Raw genomic sequence first — 26,596 nt, forward strand, 5'->3', positions numbered from 1 at the left:
GGCTTCCTTCAAATCTAAATTGCACTTTTGAAGTGCCCACATAGCTTTATGCTCAATCTCCAACGGGAGATGGCACGCTTTCCCATAAACCAACCGATAAGGAGTGGTACCAAGTGGCGTTTTGAAGGCGGTTCTAAACGCCCACAAAGCTTCATCGAGCTTATTTGCCCACTCCTTCGGATTCGAACCCACAGTTTTCTCAAGAATACTTTTAAGAGCTCGATTTGTATTCTCAACTTGTCCGCTCATTTGGGGATGGTATGAAGTAGAAACTTTATGGAGAACTCCATATCGCTTCAATACCTTCTCCATTTGGGCGTTACAAAAATGAGTACCCCTATCGCTAATTAAAGCTTTAGGAGTTCCAAATCGAGAGAATAAACGCTTAAGGAACGAAATCACAACTCGTGCATCATTTGTGGGTAAAGCTTGCGCTTCGGCCCATTTAGACACGTAGTCAATGGCAACGAGTATGTAACTATAATTCTGAGATTTCGAAAATGGCCCCATAAAGTCAATTCCCCAAACGTCAAATACTTCGCAAACCTGGATGCTTTGTTGAGGCATCTCATCACGTTTGGTGACTTTACCGGCCCTTTGGCACGAATCACATGACTTACAAACCAGGTGGGCATCTTTGAAGATTGTCGGCCAATAAAAGCCGGCATCATAAACTTTACGCCCCGTAATTTGGGGTCCAAAATGTCCACCGGTAGGTCCACTATGGCACTTGGTCAAAATACGCATACACTCATCACCGGAAACGCACCGGCGGATAACCCCATCGGGACAACAACGAAAAAGATAGGGATACTCCCAGAAATAGTACTTAAGGTCACTGAAGAATTTCTTCCTCTTTTGATGTGACCACCCTTTCTCCAAGAATCTCCCAACGAGATAATTAGCAATGTCCACGTACCACGGCTCATCAACCTTATCCACCTTCATGAGATATTCGCCGGGAAAATCATCATGAATGGTAGTCTCATCGAGAACCTCACGGGAGGGGTTCTCGAGACGGGAAAGGTGATCGGCCGCCAAGTTTTCAGCACCCTTTTTATCCCGGATCTCCACATCAAATTCTTGCAAAAGCAAGATCCATCTAAGAAGTCGTGGTTTTGCATCCGGTTTAGCAAAAAGGTACTTTAGAGCAGAATGGTCCGTAAAGACAATAGTCTTAGATAAGACTAAGTAGGACCGGAACTTATCAAACGAAAAGACCACCGCAAGGAGCTCTTTTTCAGTGGTAGTATAATTTAATTGCGCTCCTTGCAAGGTCTTGCTTGCATAGTAGATGGGTCGGAAATGCTTTTCGACCCTTTGACCCAAAACTGAGCCAACAGCGAAATCAGATGCATCGCACATAAGCTCGAACGGAAGGGACCAATTCGGAGCAATTATGATTGGTGCATTGATGAGTTTCTCCTTCAAAAGCTCGAATGCCTTTTGGCACTCGTCGGAGAAGTTCCAAGGGGTGTCCTTTTCAAGGAGTTTATTCATCGGATTGGCAATCTTAGAAAAATCTTTAATGAATCGCCGGTAAAAACCGGCGTGCCCGAGAAAACTCCTAACACCCTTAACATCGGTAGGGGGTGGAAGGTTCTTAATAGCGGTAACCTTTGCGGGATCCACCTCTATACCGTTTTTAGAAATCTTGTGCCCGAGAACGATGCCCCCTTGAACCATGAAATGGCACTTCTCCCAGTTGAGCACAAGATTAGATTTTTCGCACCTGACCAACATCCGTTCTAAATTAAGAAGGCATGAATCGAAAGTGTCACCGAAGACCGAGAAGTCATCCATGAACACCTCCATGCAATCTTCTATCATGTCATGGAATATGGCCATCATGCACCTTTGAAAAGTGGCCGGAGCATTGCAAAGGCTAAAGGGCATGCGTCGATATGAGAACGTGCCATACGGGCACGTGAAAGTAGTCTTCTCTTGGTCCTCGGGCGAGATAGGAATTTGAAAATAGCCCGAGAAACCATCGAGAAAGCAATAGAAACTGTTTCCCGCCAACCTCTCTAGCATTTGATCCATGAAAGGTAGCGGGAAGTGGTCTTTACGTGTGGCGTCGTTCAACTTACGGTAGTCGATACAAACACGCCACCCCGTGACAGTCCGGGTGGAAATTAACTCATTTTTATCATTGGTGGTAACAGTCATACCACCTTTCTTAGGTACACAGTGTACCGGGCTAATCCATGGACTGTCAGAAATCGGGTAAATCAGACCTGCATCAAGGAGCTTTATGATCTCTTTCTTCACGACATCTTGCATGTGCGGGTTCAACCTCCTTTGGCGTTGCACCACAGGTTTGGAGTTATCCTCCATTAGAATCCTGTGGGTGCAATAGGAGGGACTAATACCCTTAATGTCGTGAATCTTCCATGCAATGGCCGGTTTATGGGCCTTTAGCATGGTTACAAGCTCATTTTTCTGACCTGCTGAAAGAGAAGAAGAAATGATTACCGGAAGCTTAGATTCCTCATGCAAGTAAGCGTATTCCAAATGATCTGGAAGTGGCTTCAATTCAAGCTCGGGAGGTTCTTCAATTGAAGACTTGCTCCGGTAATTTGAATCACGTTCAAGTTCTTTGAACTCCTCTTCAGTCGGCTCATAGCCGTTTTCCATCAAGGTGGCTAAAATATCCACCTCCTCAACCTGCACATCCTCATCAATCTCAACCAATGAGCATTCTCCTGAACCCTGTAACTCTGGGAATTCCTGCAAAAACTCAGACTGGACATTCACAGTGTTAAGAAAATAACATGTATCATCAGTGTAGCCAGGGTATTTCAAAGCATGGTCGATTGAGAATGTTGCACTCAAATCATCTATCCTAAGGGTCAACTTTTGGCCATAAACATCAATCATACACCTAGCAGTATTTAAGAATGGCCGACCCAAAATTAGTGGAATCCTTTCATCCACTTCCATATCCAAAACCACAAAATCCGCCGGAAAAACTAACGACCCGGTCTTCACTAGCATATTCTCTATGATTCCACGAGGGAATTTAATAGAGCGGTCGGCTAGCTGCACAGCCATACGCGCCCCGGGGTCTAGCTTTAAGTAAATAGAATAAGGCATTAAATTAATGCTAGCCCCCAAATCCGCCAAAGCCCTCATACAGTCCAAATTACCAAGTAAACAAGGAATGGTAAAACTTCCAGGATCTTCAAGCTTCTCGGGAAGCTTGTTTGCAACAACCGCTGAGCATGCGGCATTCAACCTGACTGAAGACACGTTCTTCAGCTTCTGCCTGTTAGTCAGCAAATCCTTAAGAAACCTCGCATACTTAGGCACACCTGCAATAACATCAATAAAAGGCATATTTATGTTAACTTTTTTAATCAAGTCCATGAACTTGGACTTTTCGGCCTCTAGCTTCTCCAATCGCTGTTTCCTCGGGAATGGGAGTGGTGGTTGATACTCTCTAACTACCGGTTTAGCAGCAACAGTAACCGGTTCCTTAACAACTTTTTCAGCCACCTGTTCCGGCTCCTTTTCCTTTGCCGGTTCACTTTCAACAACCGGCTCACTATCATTAACTAACGGTACCCTCAAGTCATACTCGTCGGGCTTCCTCGGTGGATAATATGCTAAACCACTTCGGGTGGTGATAGCATTAACATGCCCGTTTTTCGGGTTAGTATCCGTCTTGCTAGGTAACTCTCCCGATTTCCTCTCACTACTCTTATTAGCAAGTTGACCAATCTGCTGTTCAAGATTATGAATAGCTGCTTGTTGATTTCGAAACATTTGGTCATTCTTTTCATTATTCTGAGTAACGGTAGTGACAAGTTGAGTCTGAGATATCACTAACTTCTCGATCATAGCCTCAAGGTTGGACTTTTTCTCTTCGACCTGTGGTTTCTGAAAATAACCGGGAGCTTGCTGCTGAAAATCTCCACTAGAACCCGGTTGGAACCTCGAACCCTGATTACCTTGCGGATTATAAGGATTATTGAAATTCCTATTAAACTGAGCACGTCCCTGAAACTGATTGTTATTCTGCTGACTAATATAGTTGACCTCTTCTTTCTGATTCATAGTCAAACCCGCACCACAATCTTTGCCCAGATGCAAACCTCCACAGTATTCACAACCAACCTTCATACCATGAATATCCTTGTTCATCTTCTCCAAATTCCTACCAAACGAATCCAACTTAGCACTGATAGACCCAAAATCATCATAAGCACCTGTACCTGTAGTCTCTGTTCTTTTAACTGAAGCAGAATGGAAAGACTCATGATCCTGATGCCACTCATGAGAATAAGCAGCTTGCTTTTCAATGATCTCTAACGCCTCTTCTTCAGTCTTATCCATTAACGTACCACCTGCAGCTTGATCAATACTCTGACGCGTAGGAATATCACAACCTTTGTAGAAAATCTGAACCTTCTGTAAATCATTCAACCCGTGTTGCGGGCACGAGCGTAACAAAGTAGCAAAACGGTCCCAAGCATCAAACAATGTCTCACTGCTCTTTTGTCTAAATTGAGAAATATCTGCTTGAAGTCGAGCAGCTCGAGATGCAGGGAAAAACTTCGACAAAAACTTATCCTCCAAAGTCTCCCAAGATCTAATCGTACCTTCTGGTTGCTTATCTAACCATCTCTTAGCTTCTCCCTTAAGAGTCCAAGGGAAAAGTCTTGTCTTAATTGAAGTGTCGGCAACCTCATGTAGCTTAAACAAGTTACAAACATCATTAAAATTACGAAGATGCTCGTTAGCATCCTCGGTATCTTTGCCATAGAATCGGCAATCAGAAGAAATCAAATTCAGGATCGGCCCTGTAATTTGAAAAGGCTGAGTAATATTCGGCTGAGTAATCGAATTGCCTTGGCCTCCTCGGGTGGCCTTTAACTTTTCAGCCATAGTCTGAGGACGGGGTGCTTCTCCTTCGGCCATTTCTTCAGTTTCTGTAGTATCAGACGAAGCGTAAGAGTCTTCTTCGTTAAAAATTTCAGGTGGTGTCTCGGGCACCACAGTCTCAGAAGTACTACCCAAATTAACGTAAGTATCACCCGATAAAACTGATGAATCCACTGTTAACTTTTGCTTCTGACTTAAAGCTTTAAACAACTCTCTTTCAGGCTCGTCAAATGGTTTAACAATTGGAGAATCTGAAGAACGCGTATGTTGCATGCACTACCTGTAACTGCAAGAACACAGCTAACAAACCGATTAAACGCACCGACTCAATTAGAATTAAATTAAACTAAACAGTTAAAATTAACTAAGAACAAACTTAATTATCAAACTTAATTTTCAACACAACTGTCCCCGGCAGCGGCGCCAAAAACTTTGATGTGTGAAATCTAGTATATAAATTTATCACTGGAAATATGCCTGGTTTAAAGATTACTACACACTAACGGGCAGTGTACCCGATCGTGCAATAGTATAAAAAATGGTAATTCCAAGATCGTTCCAAGGACAGTATTAACGTGAGAATTAAGTTTGTAAATAAAAGTAAACTAAGTTAAACTATGAAAATCGAAAGTACGAGATAGTTTGTTTTGCGGCTATTTAACGATTAGCCAAATCAAGATAGCTTTGAAAATAAAAGACAATATTTTTGGTTTTTAAGTTTAAATAAAGGAAATGCAGACTCGACAGAAAAATAAAGATATTTGAATTCAATGGATAAAAGAATGTTCGCCTAGATATCCTATTCGCAGTGTTGGATGATTTGTTATTAAGCACTAGTTCTATTAATCAATGCACGCAATTACAGAGTCGGTTTACCCAGAGTTCTCTTTTAGCAAACACATCAAACTAGGACTTATTGGCTTAGGGTTCCCTTTCACCAAAAACTATCTTTCGTTTGTGACTTAGTAACTAGCTAATTACAAGATTAAGATTCAATTGGTTACGCGTTCGCTCCACACAATTCACCCCTGTTTTGTTTAATTACCATACCCGGTTTACCCCCTTGGTCCAGTAAGCACCCAATCGGTTAAGACAAATCAATTGGAAATTAGATCACTAAATTGAAACAGGGTTCCCTTTGTTCAAACAAGATTCACTAATCAACCTAGAATCAATAATTAACACCCACAAGAATGGTTCTTAATCAAAACTCATAATTATCATGCATCAATTAATAAAACCTCAAAGTAACATCCAAACACTTGCAAATATTCAATCTAGACAAACATTAAGAGTTTAGCCTACAATCATGGCTGAAATCAAAATAACAATCAAAAACATAGAGAAATTCATTGTTGATAACAAAAGAATAAACCTAATCAAAGATTGAAATCTGAAAGATACACGAATCGAGACTTGTTCCCGGAATGATTAGTACCTTAGAATGACCTTGAAGATCTCCAAAAATCACCTAAGTTCGTCAAAAAGTAGCTGGAATTCGTCTGGATACGATTATGATAAGTTAGGGTATAATTCGGGCTTTTATAGGAGGAAATTCTGAACCCGGGCACAACCCCGCGCGGCGCGCCATCTGACCCCGCGCGGCGCGCCGATTGTCTGGAACTCACATTTTGTTTTCTGAAAAGGCTCGAACTGTTTTTATAGTTAAATGGCGCGGCGCGCGCCTATTTGGAGCGGCGCTCCATTATCAGATTACTGAAACGAGCTGAAAATCATCATACTAACACCAAAACTCGAACCGAATCAAACCTTTTCACTTGTAAACAACGAAACACGTCCAAAACCATCAAATAACATCAAATTTAACCTTCTTGGTCTTGGAACTCAAACTTTCACAACTTTAACCGAAATAACTCCAAATCGTATCCATAAGGACCAAAATGTAACCGATATCGCTAAGGAAAATGCATATGAAATATGCGATATCAATGACTGTGAAATTAAATAACATCCCGGTAAGGCAAATATAGTTGCGGATGTGTTGAATCGTAAGAAGTCTACAGAGAATGTGAAATTTTTTTGTTTAGAGATAACTTCAGATTTGATAGACCGTTTGAAAATTGTTCAATCTGATGGCTTAAAAGATGAACACCTTAAATCGGAACTGATGACTTAACGAATGTTTGAGCTATTTGATGATTTTAGTGGACTTAAGATCCTTAAGAACAGAATCTGGGTGCCTATGTTAGGAGGATTAAGCGATTTAATCTTGACTGAAGCTCATAAATCTTGATTGACTGTGCATCCAGATAGTACTAAAATGTATCATGATCTGAAACCGATTTATTGGTGGCCGATAATGAAGACAGATATCGTACATTTCGTGGAAAAATGCCATATTTGTGCATTAGTTAAAGCTGAACATCAGAAACCATATGGGTCTTTGAGTCTGTTAAATATTCTAGAATGGAAATGGGAGCACATAACGATGGACTTTGTAAGCAAATTACCTCGAACTCAAAGAAATCATGATATGATTTGGGTAATAGTTGATCGTTTGACCAAGAATGATCTTTTTCTTGCTAATTGTGAAAAGGCATCCTTAAGTGAACTCGCCGAGTTGTATGTGAAAGAAATAGTTAGCAGACATGGTGTGTCATTATCGATTCTGTCAGACAGAGATTCTAGATTAGTGTCAAATTTTTGGAACAGTCTACAACAAAATTTGGGTACGCGTGTAAATTTGAGTACATCATATCACCCTCAGATAGACGGTCAGAATGAGAGAACGATATAGACTATAGAGGATATGCTAAGATCTTGTGTATTAGAAAAGGTGGTTCGTGGGATTCACATCCGCCATTGGTTGAAATTGCGTATAACAATTCATATCATTCAATTATAGGGATGCCGCCTTATGAAATGTTGTATGGTCGTTGTTGTAGAACTCTGACTTGTTGGTTAGAAGCTGGGCAAAAATAGTTTGCGGGTCCCGAAATTGTTCAGATGACAACAGAGAAGGTAACTATCGCTCTTGAAAAGTTTAAAGCGGCTAGAGATAGACTAGAAATTGTATGCTGATCCGCGTAGACGTTTGGTAACTTTTGGTGTGGGTGATTGTGTATACCTAAAAGTTTCACCGTGGAAGGGGGTTATCAGATTTGGTAAATGTGGTAAACTAGCTCCGAGGTATATTGGGCTGTTTCAGATGAGTGAAGTTCTAAATGACCAGACCGTTGTACTTGATCTTCTGCCAGAATTAGCCGGTATTCATAATACCTTCAATGTATGTTACATGCGTAAGTGTAAGGTGGAAGATGAAGATCAGATTCTACCATTGAAGGACTTGAAGGTAGATATAGTAGGAAGTTGGTTGACGAAAAGATTAGGATTGTAGACCGAAAAGTGACCAGGTTAAGGAAGAGAAAGATACCCATGGTGTTGATAGAATGGAAACACAACTTGGGTGCAAATCTAACTTGGGAGACCGAAGAGTTGATGAAAACTCGTTACCCTCATCAGTTTGACCTTGACCAGATTTCGAGGACGGAATCTCTTTAAGGGGAGCAGATTTGTAATAGACTAAATCCGGGACTATACGTAAGCTTACCTTTTTGCCCTTAGGATTTTATTTGTGATATTATATGCTGCATTTTTAATTACGTGTTTATATTTTATTTGAAAATATTGTTAGATTCGTTTTGTGACGACGGTCATGAAGAATATCTGTTTATTTAAATTAGGCCTCCTTAGGACTGCTTAATGAGGTGCGTAGTGTTCCAGATAACTGATAAAATACTTGTTAAAATATAATTATAATGAGTGGGGTGGTAGACTTGGACACATGTCATATTATCATGATAGATTTAGACACATGGCAAGTTATCATGGTAGAATTAGACACGTGGCATGTTATCATGATAGACTTAGACACATGGCAAGTTATCATGGTAGAATTGAACACACGACATATTATCATGACAGACTTGGACACATGGCATATTACCTTGCTTTTAATTGTTTGATTCATGCTTCCGTTCTCATTTTCATTCACTATTTCATTTAGTTCCATAACAAACACATATATGTGTAAGATCAAAATACATTGAATTATAATTATAGCTTTTGATTTTTGTGATTAAATCAAGTCTTGTGGTGATTATTAGCTCCTACATCAAGGTAACTATATGAATTTTATTAGTTACAATAATGAAGTTTTTATGGGTTATATATATATATATATATATATATATATATATATATATATATATATATATATATATATATATATATATATATATATATATATATATATATATAACTTGACTTATATTAATATAAGATATCTATATATGATAAAATAGATGATTCTAAGTGTAAAATTATGTTATATGGATTATTATTTAGTTTTTATTACTTATGATAACTAATAGGGTAGTGATCAAATTTTGATATATGTTGTTTATATGTTATAATTTATAATGGATATAGTCAAGGTTAGAGAATTCGGATATCGGGAAGATCTCGTTTGGACATTTTTGGGGAGATCTCAGCATCTCAGAAAGATCTCGGAGAGATCTCAGGTGTTGACTTACGTTGACTTTATAGTTTTTTAATATAAATATACATATATACATAAATAAATGTGTATTTATATACATTTTTACGAGATTTTACAACAAAATACGAGAAATTTGGGAGAAAATCTGAGAAATGAGCAAAAAAATCTGAAAAAACGTGGCTTTGACCAAGTTTGACCCCATTGGCCGAGAAATCTCGGGAGATGGTCAGCTCGACTCAGTGGCCTTCCAAAAAGAGATCTCGGGGAGATCTCGGGGAGAAATAAGGAGATTTACAACAATGGATATAGTTTATATATATATATATATATATATATATATATATATATATATATATATATATATATATATATATATATATATATATATATATATATATATATATATATATATATATATATATATATATTATGATTTGGTTATGCTGAACCGTTTGATGATTGAAACTGTTTAGTCTGACAAAAGGTGATTGCGATAAGTGTACTGACTTGGTACGTAATATTCTCAAGTGGTAAAGAAAAAGTGAAGGCTCAGAAAGATTAGACCTCTGAGAACCTTCTGTTGCTTGTATTTGTTGAGTGGGTCTATCTTCGGATAGAGTTTAAGTAGCGAGCCATGCTACTGTTATTTACTCATATTACCATGATATTGTTAATACCATGTTGTTATTAGATGATTTCCATGTTTAGATGATGGATTGCTATGCTAATTAGACATTAGCAGGTTGTGTTGTGGTATAATTTATGTGCACTTATTGTTTGACACCAACCATGTCTTAGGAAGATTGGGGACCCACTGTCTCAGGAAGGTACTGATCTGTATGAGGTCAACCCTGTCTCAGGAAGGTTATGTCAGGATCTGCTGTTTGTTCAGCATAGCATAAAAGGACACATTCGTTGCGTCTGGATAGTTATGCAGTTGAATCAGCAGGAGAGACTATCAGTAGACTCTAGCCCGATCAGTTAGGGGTCGCAGGCCCGTACAAGCCGCCGATCCTCGTATTGTCTTTGCATGTATGCTAGTTCAGGATGTTAGCATTTGATTGTGGCTGTTGAATGATTGATGCTTATGCTTAGTCTGTTAGATAGATTCCATTCACTTAGCTTCGTGCTAATTTCCCCCACATTCCTCCCATGCAGATTAGGTATTTTAGTACGTGAAGATGGGCTGGATGGTGACAACGTGTTTGATAAACTTAACTCTGATGTGGCTTGTATTTTGATATTTAAGTAACACCATTTTGTAAATATTAACTTGATGATGTGGATTTATGTAATTACTGTTGTATTTTGTTATGATGACTTCCACTGTGATAAAAAATGGTCGGTGTTACAGCATGCATACCCTGCACGACTCTTTTCACAATCTTGACAAAAGTACCTCTTCTGTGTACCTCTTTACAAAGAGCATGCCTAGACCATTGTTCGGGTTCCATGATAAGCTTCATGATGGTCCTTCGCATATTCGCTTGAGAGGGGGTATTATCAATAAAAAGGGATAAGTTAAATATTTTATTCCATCGTTATCTTTTCCTTATATATCCTATCGTAACCTCACTCATTATCTTTATTGTAAATGATAATGAAAGTCGACTTCCACAATTGTGATGAATAATATTTAATCAGATCTACAATATGAATTCCTAGTATTGTTTTATACAACTGTAAATAAGTTTAACATCTAACCTTTTGTATTTAAAAAGAGTTTACTAACGACGACCCTAATGGTTATTATCACGCTTAAAACATCTCTACGTAGCAGTTGATTATTAACTTTATGGTTGCGGTTAACTAATTGTACAAGTGAATTTAGCGTGTTAACGACGGTCGTAACAGCTATCATTAGCAAAATCCATTTACAAAACTAACTCTACATTTATAAACTCTCAACATGACAAAAAAACGTAGTTTTTAATATCTCTCATGGTATCACACTTTGACTAGTCAAAATGATACATTCGAGAAAAATGCTTCGGGCGTATGATTCGGTGGATTGGATTTTTTTTGATCATATGTTGAAATGCTTCGGGTTTGGAGACAATTGATGAAAATGGATAAAAGGATGTCTTTGTTCGGCTCGTTCGTCGATGTTGATAAATGGGAGTCCTACTCAAGAGTTTTCAGTTCAAAGGGGGTTAAGGCAATGTGATTCTCTTAGTCCGTTCTTATTTATAATCGTTATGGAAGGGATTCATAACTTGAAGGAAAAAGCGAAGGGTATGAACATGTTTTATGGGGTTAAAATTGGGAACATAGATCTAGCATTGTCTCATCTTATCTATGAGGATGACGTGATTATTATGTCGGAATGTAATCAATTTTAATTGGAGAATATTATTCATATTCTTCATGTTTTTTTCTTGGCATTTGGTCTACGTATCATTGTAAGTAAATTCCATCTCTTTGGCATTGGAGTTTCGCGGGAGGAAGTGGTCACGTTTGCGTCGAATACTGGTTGTAAGGTAGGGAATTCCCTACTAAATATTTGGGAGTTAGGATCGATGCTAACATGAATTATATTGCTCATTGGAAAGATTTGATTGCAAAATTCAAAAAGAGACTAGCATCTTGGAAGGTTACTTTATTATCAACTGGTGCTCGCCTAATGCTAATTAAATTGATTATGGGTTCACTGGGGATCTACTATTTTTCTTTGTTTAGCTGTCCAGTGAGTGTTCTCAAAGTCTTGAAATCCATTCGATCTATTTTTTTTTTGGGTGGCACTAGTGATGCCAAAAAAAATGAGTTGGATAATGTGGGATAACATTCTTGCCTCTTATGACAAAGGTGGTCTCGATATCGGGAGATTGAGGGCTTTTAAGTTGGCTTTGTTATTGAAGTGGAAATGGAGATTCTTAACAGGTGGTGACATGTTATGGTTGAAGGTTATTAAGGTGATTCATGGAGAGATTTTTGAACACACAAAAGTAAAAGGGGAGACGGTAACTCTGTTAGGTTTTGGTCAGACCTTTGGATTAGTGACACGCCTCTTTGTGTATCGTATAACAGATTATTTCATTTAGATCGTGAGAGGGATGTTGTGGTGGCAAATATAATTGTAGATGGTAGGCCTGAATGGAATTGGTCAAGAGATATCACTTACAGCCGCAACTCTGCTGCTTTACTTGACTTATGCAAAAAGCTAGGTGATACTACGTTGTATACGCACCTGGATTATTGGTGATGGTCCTTAAGTAGTGATGGTATGTTTTCGGTTTCGCCGACTAGAAAATGTCTAGATCACAATCTGTTACCATCATGTGAGATTGCCACGGTATGGAAGAAATTTTTGCTCGGTATAGTTAACATTTTTATGGAGGTTTATCCAAGATAGACTCCTTCATGGTTTGAACTTATCTCGTTGTGGTTTGGATATTCAGGCGATTAGTTGCATTGTTTGTAATCAGGGAGTTGAAAACATCGATCACTTATTTTTTCATTACCCTTGCACTATAGAAGTGTGACGTGCCATATTTGTTTGGATTGATAGTCTGTTTCATGGATTCTTGTAACGACCACTGAAATGTCCCGTTCTTATTGATTAAAAACGTTCCATATTAATTGATTTCGTTGCAAGGTTTTTGACCTCTATATGAGACGTTTTTCCAAAGACTGCATTCATTTTTTAAAACAAACCATAACCTTTATTTCGTCAATAAAGATTTAAAAGCTTTACGAGATTATCAAATAATGATAATCTAAAATATCCTGTTTACACACGACCATTACATAATGGTTTACAATACAAATATGTTACATCAAAATACATTTCTTGAATGCAGTTTTTATACAATATCAAACAAGCATGGACTCCAAATCTTGTCCTTATTTTAGTATGCAACAGCGGAAGCTCTTAGTATTCACCTGAGAATAAACATGCTTTAAACGTCAACAAAAATGTTGGTGAGTTATAGGTTTAACCTATATATATCAAATCGTAACAATAGACCACAAGATTTCATATTTCAATACACATCCCATACATAGAGATAAAAATTATTCATATGGTGAACACCTGGTAACCGACATTAACAAGATGCATATATAAGAATATCCTCATCATTCCGGGACACACTTCGGATATGATATAAATTTCGAAGTACTAAAGCATCTAGTACTTTGGATGGGGTTTGTTAGGCCCAATAGATCTATCTTTAGGATTCGCGTCAATTAGGGTGTCTGTTCCCTAATTCTTAGATTAGCAGACTTAATAAAAAGGGGCATATTCGATTTCGATAATTCAACCATAGAATGTAGTTTCACGTACTTGTGTCTATTTTGTAAATTATTTATAAAACCTGCATGTATTCTCATCCCAAAAATATTAGATTTTAAAAGTGGGACTATAACTCACTTTCACAGATTTTTTACTTTGTCGGGAAGTAAGACTTGATCACTGGTTGATTCACGAACCTATCACAATATATACATATATATCAAAGTATGTTCAAAATATATTTACAACACTTTTAATATATTTTGATGTTTTAAGTTTATTAAGTCAGCTGTCCTCGTTAGTAACCTACAACTAGTTATCCACAGTTAGATGTACAGAAATAAATCGATAAATATTATCTTGAATCAATCCACGACCCAGTGTATACGTATCTCAGTATTGATCACAACTCAAACTATATATATTTTGGAATCAACCTCAACCCTGTATAGCTAATTCCAACATTCACATATAGAGTGTCTATGGTTGTTCCGAAATATATATAGATGTGTCGACATGATAGGCCGAAACATTGTATACGTGTCTATGGTATCTCAAGATTACATAATATACAATACAAGTTGATTAAGTTATGGTTGGAATAGATTTGTTACCAATTTTCACGTAGCTAAAATGAGAAAAATTATCCAATCTTGTTTTACCCATAACTTCTTCATTTTAAATCCGTTTTGAGTGAATCAAATTGCTATGGTTTCATATTGAACTCTATTTTATGAATCTAAACAGAAACATTATAGGTTTATAGTCAGAAAAATAAGTTACAAGTCGTTTTTGTAAAGGTAGTCATTTCAGTCGAAAGAACGACGTCTAGATGACCATTTTAGAAAACATACTTCCACTTTGAGTTTAACCATAATTTTTATATATAGTTTCATGTTTATAATAAAAATCATTTTCCCAGAATAACAACTTTTAAATCAAAGTTTATCATAGTTTTTAATTAACTAACCCAAAACAGCCCGCGGTGTTACTACGACGGCGTAAATCCGGTTTTACGGTGTTTTTCGTGTTTCCAGGTTTTAAATCATTAAGTTAGCATATCATATAGATATATAACATGTGTTTAGTTGATTTTAAAAGTCAAGTTAGAAGGATTAACTTTTATTTGCGAACAAGTTTAGAATTAACTAAACTATGTTCTAGTGATTACAAGTTTAAACCTTCGAATAAGATAGCTTTATATGTATGAATCGAATGATGTTATGAACATCATTACTACCTCAAGTTCCTTGGATAAACCTACTGGAAATGGGAAAAATAGATCTAGCTTCAAAGGATCCTTGGATGGCTTGAAAGTTCTTGAAGCAGAATCATGACACGAAAACAATTTCAAGTAAGATTTCCACTCGAAATAAGATTGTTATAGTTATAGAAATTGAATTAAAGTTTGAATATGATTATTACCTTGTATTAGAAAGATAATCTACTGTAAGTAACAAAGGTTTCTTGATCTTGGATGATTACTTGGAATAGATTTAGAAAACTTGGAAGTAAACTTGCAATCTTGGAAGTATTCTTGATTTTATGAAACTAGAACTTTTGGAATTTATGAAGAACACTTAGAACTTGAAGATAGAACTTGAGAGAGATCAATTAGATGAAGAAAATTGAAGAATTAAAGTGTTTGTAGGTGTTTTTGGTCGTTGGTGTATGGATTAGATATAAAGGATATGTAATTTTGTTTTCATGTAAATAAGTCATGAATGATTACTCATATTTTTGAAATTTTATGAGATATTTCATGATAGTTGCCAAATGATGGTTCCCACATGTGTTAGGTGACTAACATGGGCTGCTAAGAGCTGATCATTGGAGTGTATATACCAATAGTACATACATCTAAAAGCTGTGTATTGTACGAGTACGAATACGGGTGCATACGAGTAGAATTGTTGATGAAACTGAACGAGGATGTAATTGTAAGCATTTTTGTTAAGTAGAAGTATTTTGATAAGTGTCTTGAAGTCTTTCAAAAGTGTATGAATACATATTAAAACACTACATGTATATACATTTTAACTGAGTCGTTAAGTCATCGTTAGTCGTTACATGTAAATGTTGTTTTGAAACCTTTAGGTTAATGATCTTGTTGAATGTTGTTAACCCATTGTTTATTATAACAAATGAGATGTTAAATTTTTATATTATCATGATATTATGATATATAATATATCTTAGTATGATATATATACAGTTAAATGTCGTTACAACGATAATCGTTACATATATGTCTCGTTTCGAAATCATTAAGTTAGTAGTCTTATTTTTACATATGTATTTCATTGTTAATACACTTAATAATATATTTACTTATCATTTAACATAATTAACCAAGTGTATCAATATCTTAATATGATTCATATGTACCTAGTAAGACGTTGTTATAACGATAATCGTTATATATATCGTTTTCGAGTTTCTAAAATTAATAGTCTCATTTTTTATGTATATAACTCATTGTTAAAATACCTAATGAGATACATACTTATAATAAAATCATGTTAACTATATATATAACCATATATATGTCATCGTATAGTTTTTACAAGTTTTAACGTTCGTGAATCACCAGTCAACTTGGGTGGTCAATTGTCTATATGAAACCTATTTCAATTAATCAAGTCTTAACAAGTTTGATTGCTTAACATGTTGGAAACACTTAATCATGTAAATAAAAATTTCATTTAATATATATATAAACATGGAAAAGTTCGGGTCACTACAGTACCTACCCGTTAAATAAATTTCGTCCCAAAATTTTAAGCAGTTGGAGGTGTTGACGTATCTTCTGGAAATAAATGCGGGTATTTCTTCTTCATCTGATCTTCTCGTTCCCAGGTGAACTCAGGTCCTCTACGAGCATTCCATCGAACCTTAACAATTGGTATCTTGTTTTGCTTAAGTCTTTTAACCTCACGGTCCATTATTTCGACGGGTTCTTCGATAAATTGAAGTTTTTCGTTGATTTGGATTTCATCTAATGGAATAGTGAGATCTTCTTTAGCAAAACATTTTTTCAAATTCGAGACGTGGAAAGTGTTATGTACAGCCGCGAGTTGTTGAGGTAACTCAAGTCGGTAAGCTACTGGTCCGACACGATCAATAATCTTGAATGGCCCAATATACCTTGGATTTAATTTCCCTCGTTTACCAAATCGAACAACGCCTTTCCAAGGTGCAACTTTAAGCATGACCATCTCTCCAATTTCAAATTCTATATCTTTTCTTTTAATGTCAGCGTAGCTCTTTTGTCGACTTTGGGCGGTTTTCAACCGTTGTTGAATTTGGATGATCTTCTCGGTAGTTTCTTGTATTATCTCCGGACCCGTAATTTGTCTATCCCCCACTTCACTCCAACAAATCGGAGACCTTCACTTTCTACCATAAAGTGCTTCAAACGGCGCCATCTCAATGCTTGAATGGTAGCTGTTGTTGTAGGAAAATTCTGCTAACGGTAGATGTCGATCCCAACTGTTTCCGAAATCAATAACACATGCTCGTAGCATGCCTTCAAGCATTTGTATCATCCTTTCGCTCTGCCCATCAGTTTGTGGATGATAGGCAGTACTCATGTCTAGACGAGTTCCTAATGCTTGCTGTAATGTCTGCCAGAATCGTGAAATAAATCTGCCATCCCTATCAGAGATAATATAGATGGTATTCCATGTCTGGAGACGACTTCCTTCAAATACAGTCATGCTAACTTCTCCATCTTGTAATCTTCTCTTATTGGCAGGAAATGTGCTGATTTGGTGAGACGATCAACTATTACCCAAATAGTATCAAAACCACTTGCAGTCCTTGGCAATTTAGTGATGAAATCCATGGTAATGTTTTCCCATTTCCATTCCGGAATTTCGGGTTGTTGCAGTAGACTTGATGGTTTTTGATGTTCCACTTTGACCTTCGAACACGTCAAACATTCCCCTACGTATTTAGCAACATTGGCTTTCATACCTGGCCACCAAAAATGTTTCTTGAGATCCTTGTACATCTTCCCCGTTCCAGGATGTATTGAGTATCTAGTTTTATGAGCTTCTCTAAGTACCATTTCTCTCATATCTCCAAATTTTGGTACCCAAATTCTTTTAGCCCTATACCGGGTTCCGTCTTCCCGAATATTAAGATGCTTCTCCGATCCTTTGGGTATTTCATCCTTTAAATTTCCCTCGTTTAAAACTCCTTGTTGCGCCTCCTTTATTTGAGTAGTAAGGTTATTGTGAATCATTATATTCATACATTTTACTCGAATGGGTTCTCTGTCCTTTCTGCTCAAGGCGTCGGCTACCACATTTACCTTCCCCGGGTGGTAACGAATCTCAAAGGCGTAATCATTCAATAATTCAATCCACCTACGCTGCCTCATATTCAGTTGTTTCTGATTAAATATGTGTTGAAGACTTTTGTGGTCGGTATATATAATACTTTTGACCCCATATAAGTAGTGCCTCCAAGTCTTTAATGCAAAAACAACCGCGCCTAATTCCAAATCATACGTCGTATAATTTTGCTCGTGAATCTTCAATTGTCTAGACGCATAAGCAATCACCTTCGTCCGTTGCATTAATACACAACCGAGACCTTGCTTTGATGCGTCACAATAAATCACAAAATCATCATTCCCTTCAGGCAATGACAATATAGGTGCCGTAGTTAGCTTTTTCTTCAATAATTGAAACGCCTTCTCTTGTTCATCCTTCCATTTAAATTTCTTCCCTTTATGCGTTAATGCAGTCAAGGGTTTTGCTATTTTGGAGAAATCTTGGATGAATTTTCTGTAGTAACCAGCCAATCCTAAAAATTGACGTATATGCTTCGGAGTTTTTGGGGTTTCCCACTTTTCAACGGTTTCGATCTTTGTCGGGTCCACCTGGATACCTTCTTTGTTCACTATGTGACCGAGGAATTGAACTTCTTCCAACCAAAATGCACACTTTGAAAACTTAGCGTACAGTTGTTCTTTCCTCAATACTTCTAGCACTTTTCTCAAATGTTCTTCGTGCTCTTGATCATTCTTTAAGTAAATAAGTATGTCATCGATGAAAACAATGACAAACTTGTCAAGATATGGCTCACACACTCGGTTCTTAAGGTTCATGAACATAGCTAGTGCATTAGTCAATCCAAACGGCATAACCATAAACTCGTAATGACCATAACGCGTCCTAAAAGTAGTTTTTGGAATATCATCCTCCTTTAATCGCATTTGATGATATCCAGAACGTAAATCGATCTTCGAATAAACCGACGAGCCTTGTAGTTGATCAAATAAGTCGTCAATTCTCGGCAGTGGATAACGGTTTTTGATGGTAAGTTTGTTCAACTCTATGTAGTCAATACACAACCTAAATGTACCATCCTTCTTCTTGACAAACAAAACAGGAGCTCCCCATGGTGATGTGCTTGGTCGAATGAAACCACGTTCTAATAGTTCTTGCAGTTGGCTTTGCAGTTCTTTCATCTCGCTGGGTGTGAGTCTATAAAGAGCACGAGCTATTGGTGCAGCTCCTGGTACAAGATCTATTTGAAATTCAACAGATCGATGTGGAGGTAGTCCCGGTAATTCTTTCAGAAATACATCGGGAAATTCTTTTGCGACGGGAACATCATTGATGCTCTTTTCTTCAGTTTGTACTTTCTCGACGTGTACTAGAACAGCATAGCAACCTTTTCTTATTAGTTTTTGTGCCTTCAAATTACTAATAAAATGTAGCTTCATGTTGCCCTTTTCTCCGTACACCATTAAGGGTTCTCCTTCTACTTGTACAATGCGAATTGCATTTTTATAACATACGATCTCTGCTTTCACCTTCTTCAGCCAGTCCATGCCAACTATTACATCAAAACTCCCTAACTCTACTGGTATCAAATCAATCTTAAATATTTTGCTACCCAGTTTAATTTCTCGATTCCGGCATATATTATCTGCTGAAATTAATTTACCGTTTGCTAATTCGAGTAAAAATTTACTATCCAACGGCGTCAATGGACAACTTAATTTAGCACAAAAATCTCTACTCATATAGCTTCTATCCGCACCCGAATCAAATAAAACTTAAGCAGATTTATTGTCAATAAGAAACGTACCCATAACAAGCTCCGGGTCTTCCTGTGCCTCTGCCGCATTAATATTGAAAACTCTTCCGCGGCCTTGTCCATTCATGTTCTCCTGGTTCGGGCAATTTCTAATAATGTGGCCCGGTTTTCCACATTTATAACAAACTACATTGGCATAACTTGCTCCGACACTACTTGCTCCACCATTACTCGTTCCGACACCATTTGTTCCTTTCATTCTGTTAACCCCTGGTCCGTAGACCTCACACTTCACCGCGCTATGACCATTTCTTTTACACTTGTTGCAAAATTTGGTGCAGAACCCCGAGTGATACTTTTCACACCTTTGGCATAGCTGCTTCTGATTGTTGTTGTTGTTACGGTTATTATTGTTGTTGGGATGATTGTTGTAGTTGCTGTTGTTGTTGTTGTTGTTGGGCCATTTGTTGTAGTTGCGATTGATGTTGCGATTGTTGGGATAGTTGTTGCGATTATTGTTGTAATTGCTGTTGTTGTTGTATTGGTGATTCTTATCACCGTTTTCCTCTCACTTTCTTTTGACTTGCTTCACATTGGCCTCTTCAGCCGTCTGTTCTTTAATTCTTTCCTCAATCTGGTTCACTAGTTTGTGAGCCATTCTACATGCCTGTTGTATGGAGGCGGGTTCGTGTGAACTTATATCTTCTTGGATTCTTTCCGGTAATCCTTTCACAAACGCGTCGATCTTCTCTTCCTCATCTTCGAACGCTCCCGGACACAATACGCATAATTCTGTGAATCGTCTTTCATACGTGGTAATATCAAATCCTTGGGTTCGTAACCCTCTAAGTTCTGTCTTGAGCTTATTGACCTCGGTTCTGGGACGGTACTTCTCGTTCATCAAGTGCTTGAATGCTGACCACGGTAGTGCGTACGCATCATCTTGTCCCACTTGCTCTAGATAGGTATTCCACCATGTTAACGTAGAACCCGTGAAGGTATGCATAGCGTACTTTACTTTGTCCTCTTCAGTACACTTACTTATGGTAAACACCGATTCGACCTTCTCGGTCTACCGTTTCAGTCCGATCGGTCCTTCGGTTCCATCAAATTCCAAAGGTTTGCAGGCAGTGAATTCTTTGTAGGTGCATCCTACACGATTTCCTGTACTGCTAGATCCAAGGTTATTGTTGGTATGTAGCGCAGCCTGTACTGCGGCTATGTTCGAAGCTAGAAAAGTACGGAATTCCTCATCATTCATATTCACGGTGTGTCGAGTAGTCGGTGCCATTTCCTTCAAAATAGTCATATGGAACAAGTTAATCATACAGAATATTAAGAGTAGTTAATAGTATTTCGTAGCATAATATGAACTCATTTATAAAAGCTTTTTCTTCATATTAGCGTTTTATAGTTTTCATTCGGGTAGTACCTACCCGTTAAGTTCATACTTAGTAGCTATTATACAATTCAACTACTACAATTCTATATGAAAAACTGATTATAATAATATTTCGCGTTCAAACTTTTACACAATATTTTACAAACTTACAATACCGCTTATTTTACATACAGCATAAAATATAGCACACAATAACTTTGATACAAGATAGTTGTGAAGATAATTCTAGCTAGTACGCAAGTCGTTTAGCAAAGGCAATAAAGACACGTAATTCATACGTCCAGAAACAAGTCATGCATTCTGGTTTTACTAGGAATACTTCCCATCCTTGGTCTTGTGGAACATAACCGTTATGGCCGTTGATAAGACAGCGTGTTGTAACGTCGTCAAAGGGACGAGGGTTACGTAATGACCAACAGTCTCGTAATAACCTAAAAACCTCATTTCCTACCCCAATTACCGACTCCGTCACTCGTGGGAACGTTTTGTTTAATAGTTGTAGCCCGATGTTCTTTTTCTCACTTTGGTGAAAAGCGAACATTACTAACCCGTAAGCATAGCATACTTCTTTATGTTGCATGTTAGTCGCTTTTTCTAAATCATGAAGTCCTATGTTCGGATACATTGAGTCAAAATAATTTCTTAACCCGTTGCGTAAAATAGCACTTGGGTTCCCCGCAATATATGCGTCAAAGTAAACACATCGTAACTTATGGGTTTCCCAATGTGATATCCCCCATCTTTCAAATGAAAGTCTCTTATAAACCAAGGCATTCTTGGAACGTTCTTCGAATGTCTTACAAACTGATTTCGCCGTAAATAGTTGTGCCGAAGAATTCTGACCGACTCTAGACAAGATTTCATCAATCATGTCTCCGGGTAGGTCTTCTAAAATATTGGGTTGTCTATCCATTTTGTGTTTTTATACTGTAAAATAGACAAGATTTAGATTCATAAAAGATACATATTAATACAAGCAGTTTTTACATGTATCATAAAGCATAAGCACACTATATTACATATATTACACCGCACGAATACAATTATCTTATTCCGACTCACTCGTTTCTTCTTCTTCAAACTTGGTTCTTTTTGCCAAGTTTCTAGGGATATATGATGTTCCCCTAATACAAGCCATCGTTTTCCACATTGGTTTAGAAAAACCTGGTGGTTTAGAGGTTCCCGGGTCATTGTTACAACTTAAGGACTTCGGGGGTTGACGATACATATAAAGTTCATCGGGGTTGTAATTAGATTTCTCTATTTTTATGCCCTTTCCCTTATTATTTTCTTTTGCCTTTTTAAATTCAGTTGGGGTAATTTCTATAACATCATCGGAATTCTCGTCGGAATCCGATTCATCGGAGAATTGGTAATCCTCCCAATATTTTGCTTCCTTGGCAGAAACACCATTGACCATAATTAACCTTGGTCGGTTGGTTGAAGATTTTCTTTTACTTAACCATTTTATTATTTCCCCCACCGGTTCTATTTCCTCCTCCGGTTCCTCCTCTTCCGGTTCTGATTCTTCTTCCGGTTCTTCTACGGGAACTTGTGAATCAGTCCAATATATATTCGACTCTTCGTTATTATTAGGTGAGTCAATGAGACTTGTTCTAGAGGTAGACATCTATCACACAATATCAAACATGTTAAGAAGTTAATATATCACATAATATATACATGTTAAAAATATATAGTTTCCAACAAAAATGTTAAGGAATCATTTTTAAAGAAAATACGGTCGAAGTCCAGACTCACTAATGCATCCTAACAAACTCGATAAGACACACTAATGCAAATTTTCTGGTTCTCTAAGACCAACGCTCGGATACCAACTGAAATGTCCCGTTCTTATTGATTAAAAACGTTCCATATTAATTGATTTCGTTGCGAGGTTTTTGACCTCTATATGAGCGTTTTTCCAAAGACTGCATTCATTTTTAAAACAAACCATAACCTTTATTTCGTCAATAAAGGTTTAAAAGCTTTACGTAGATTATCAAATAATGATAATCTAAAATATCCTGTTTACACACGACCATTACATAATGGTTTACAATACAAATATGTTACATCAAAATACGTTTCTTGAATACAGTTTTTATACAATATCAAACAAGCATGGACTCCAAATCTTGTCCTTATTTTAGTATGCAACAGCGGAAGCTCTTAGTATTCACCTGCGAATAAACATGCTTTAAACGTCAACAAAAATGTTGGTGAGTTATAGGTTTAACCTACATATATCAAATCATAACAATAGACCACAAGATTTCATATTTCAATACACATCCCATACATAGAGATAAAAATCATTCATATGGTGAACACCTGGTAACCGACATTAACAAGATGCATATATAAGAATATTCCCATCATTCCGGGACACCTTTCGGATATGATATAAATTTCGAAGTACTAAAGCATCCGGTACTTTGGATGGGGTTTGTTAGGCCCAATAGATCTATCTTTAGGATTCGCGTCAATTAGGGTGTCTGTTCCCTAATTCTTAGATTACCAGAATTTATAAAAGGGGCATATTCGATTTCGATAATTCAACCATAGAATGTAGTTTCACGTACTTGTGTCTATTTTGTAAATCATTTATAAAACCTGCATGTATTCTCATCCCAAAAATATTAGATTTTAAAAGTGGGACTATAACTCACTTTCACAGATTTTTTACTTCGTCGGGAAGTAACACTTGGTCACTGGTTGATTCACGAACCTATAACAATATATACATATATATCAAAGTATGTTCAAAATATATTTACAACACTTTTAATATATTTTGATGTTTTAAGTTTATTAAGTCAGCTGTCCTCGTTAGTAACCTACAACTAGTTGTCCACAGTTAGATGTACAGAAATAAATCGATAAATATTATCTTGAATCAATCCACGACCCAGTGTATACGTATCTCAGTATTGATTACAACTCAAACTATATATATTTTGGAATCAACCTCAAACCTGTATAGCTAACTCCAACATTCACATATAGAGTGTCTATGGTTGTTCCGAAATATATATAGATGTGTCGACATGATAGGTCGAAACATTGTATACGTGTCTATGGTATCTCAAGATTACATAATATACAATACAAGTTGATTAAGTTATGGTTGGAATAGATTTGTTACCAATTTTCACGTAGCTAAAATGAGAAAAATTATCCAATCTTGTTTTACCCATAACTTCTTCATTTTAAATCCGTTTTGAGTGAATAAAATTGCTATGGTTTCATATTGAACTCTATTTTATGAATCTAAACAGAAACAGTATAGGTTTATAGTAAGAAAAATAAGTTACAAGTCGTTTTTGTAAAGGTAGTCATTTTAGTCGAAAGAACGACGTCTAGATGACCATTTTAGAAAACATACTTCCACTTTGAGTTTAACCATAATTTTTGGATATAGTTTCATGTTCATAATAAAAATCATTTTCCCAGAATAACAACTTTTAAATTAAAGTTTATCATAGTTTTTAATTAACTAACCCAAAACAGCCCGCGGTGTTACTACGACGGCGTAAATTCGGTTTTACGGTGTTTTTCGTGTTTCCAGGTTTTAAATCATTAAGTTAGCATATCATATAGATATAGAACATGTGTTTAGTTGATTTTAAAAGTCAAGTTAGAAGGATTAACTTTTATTTGCGAACAAGTTTAGAATTAACTAAACTATGTTCTAGTGATTACAAGTTTAAACCTTCGAATAAGATAGCTTTATATGTATGAATCGAATGATGTTATGAACATCATTACTACCTCAAGTTCCTTGGATAAACCTACTGGAAATGAGAAAAATAGATCTAGCTTCAAAGGATCCTTGGATGGCTTGAAAGTTCTTGAAGCAGAATCATGACACGAAAACAATTTCAAGTAAGATTTCCACTCGAAATAAGATTGTTATAGTTATAGAAATTGAATTAAAGTTTGATTATGATTATTACCTTGTATTAGAAAGATAACCTACTGTAAGTAACAAAGGTTTCTTGATCTTGGATGATTACTTGGAATGGATTTAGAAAACTTGGAAGTAAACTTGCAATCTTGGAAGTATTCTTGATTTTATGAAACAAGAACTTTTGGAATTTATGAAGAACACTTAGAACTTGAAGATAGAACTTGAGAGAGATCAATTAGATGAAGAAAATTAAAGAATGAAAGTGTTTGTAGGTGTTTTTGGTCGTTGGTGTATGGATTAGATATAAAGGATATGTACTTTTGTTTTCATGTAAGTAAGTCATGAATGATTACTCATATTTTTGTAATTTTATGAGATATTTCATGCTAGTTGCCAAATGATGGTTCCCACATGTGTTAGGTGACTCACATGGGCTGCTAAGAGATGATCATTGGAGTGTATATACCAATAGTACATACATCTAAAAGCTGTGTATTGTACGAGTACGAATACGGGTGCATACGAGTAGAATTGTTGATGAAACTGAACGAAGATGTAATTGTAAGCATTTTTGTTAAGTAGAAGTATTTTGATAAGTGTCTTGAAGTCTTTCAAAAGTGTATGAATACATATTAAAACACTACATGTATATACATTTTAACTGAGTCGTTAAGTCATCGTTAGTCGTTACATGTAAATGTTGTTTTGAAACCATTAGGTTAACGATCTTGTTGAATGTTGTTAACCCATTGTTTATTATAACAAATGAGATGTTAAATTGTTATATTATCATGATATTATGATATATAATATATCTCAGTATGATATATATACAGTTAAATGTCGTTACAACGATAATCGTTACATATATGTCTCGTTTCGAAATCGTTAAGTTAGTAGTCTTATTTTTACATATGTATTTCATTATTAATACACTTAATAATATATTTACTTATCATTTAACATAATTAACCAAGTGTATCAATATCTTAATATGATTCATATGTACCTAGTAAGACGTTGTTATAACGATAATCGTTATATATATCGTTTTCGAGTTTCTTAAATTAATAGTCTCATTTTTTATGTATATAACTCATTGTTAAAATACCTAATGAGATACATACTTATAATAAAATCATGTTAACTATATATATAACCATATATATGTCATCGTATAGTTTTTACAAGTTTTAACGTTCGTGAATCACCGGTCAACTTGGGTGGTCAATTGTCTATATGAAACCTATTTCAATTAATCAAGTCTTAACAAGTTTGATTGCTTAACATGTTGGAAACACTTAATCATGTAAATAACAATTTCATTTAATATATATATAAACATAGAAAAGTTCGGGTCACTACAACCACAAATCCGTTTACCAAAAACAAAGCACTATTCTTTTTTTATAAGTTAGGTCCCATTAAAAACGTTCATAATACATAACATTTTTAACTCTGTTTTAACCAAAAGCATAATATCATAACGGCACGTTTAACAATTGATAATGACCCTTGGTACACAAATGACACATTAAAAAAACATATGTAATAACGACCAAATCACACAAAATACGGGTT

At 36.3% G+C, this 26,596-nt stretch overlaps 1 protein-coding gene across 1 annotated transcript; it reads left to right on the top strand.

Moving 5' to 3' along the window:
• Nucleotides 1-7,168: 7,168 nt before the first annotated feature.
• Nucleotides 7,169-10,394, top strand: LOC139900407 (uncharacterized). The gene is made up of 6 exons (XM_071883179.1): nt 7,169-7,345; nt 7,445-7,585; nt 7,831-7,920; nt 8,057-8,200; nt 9,340-9,431; nt 10,208-10,394. The coding sequence occupies exons 1-6, from the start codon at nt 7,169-7,171 to the stop codon at nt 10,392-10,394; spliced, it is 831 nt and encodes a 276-aa protein (XP_071739280.1).
• Nucleotides 10,395-26,596: the final 16,202 nt, after the last annotated feature.

Source organism: Rutidosis leptorrhynchoides, chromosome 3, assembly GCF_046630445.1.
Source record: "Rutidosis leptorrhynchoides isolate AG116_Rl617_1_P2 chromosome 3, CSIRO_AGI_Rlap_v1, whole genome shotgun sequence".
Classification (NCBI taxonomy): Eukaryota; Viridiplantae; Streptophyta; class Magnoliopsida; order Asterales; family Asteraceae; genus Rutidosis; species Rutidosis leptorrhynchoides.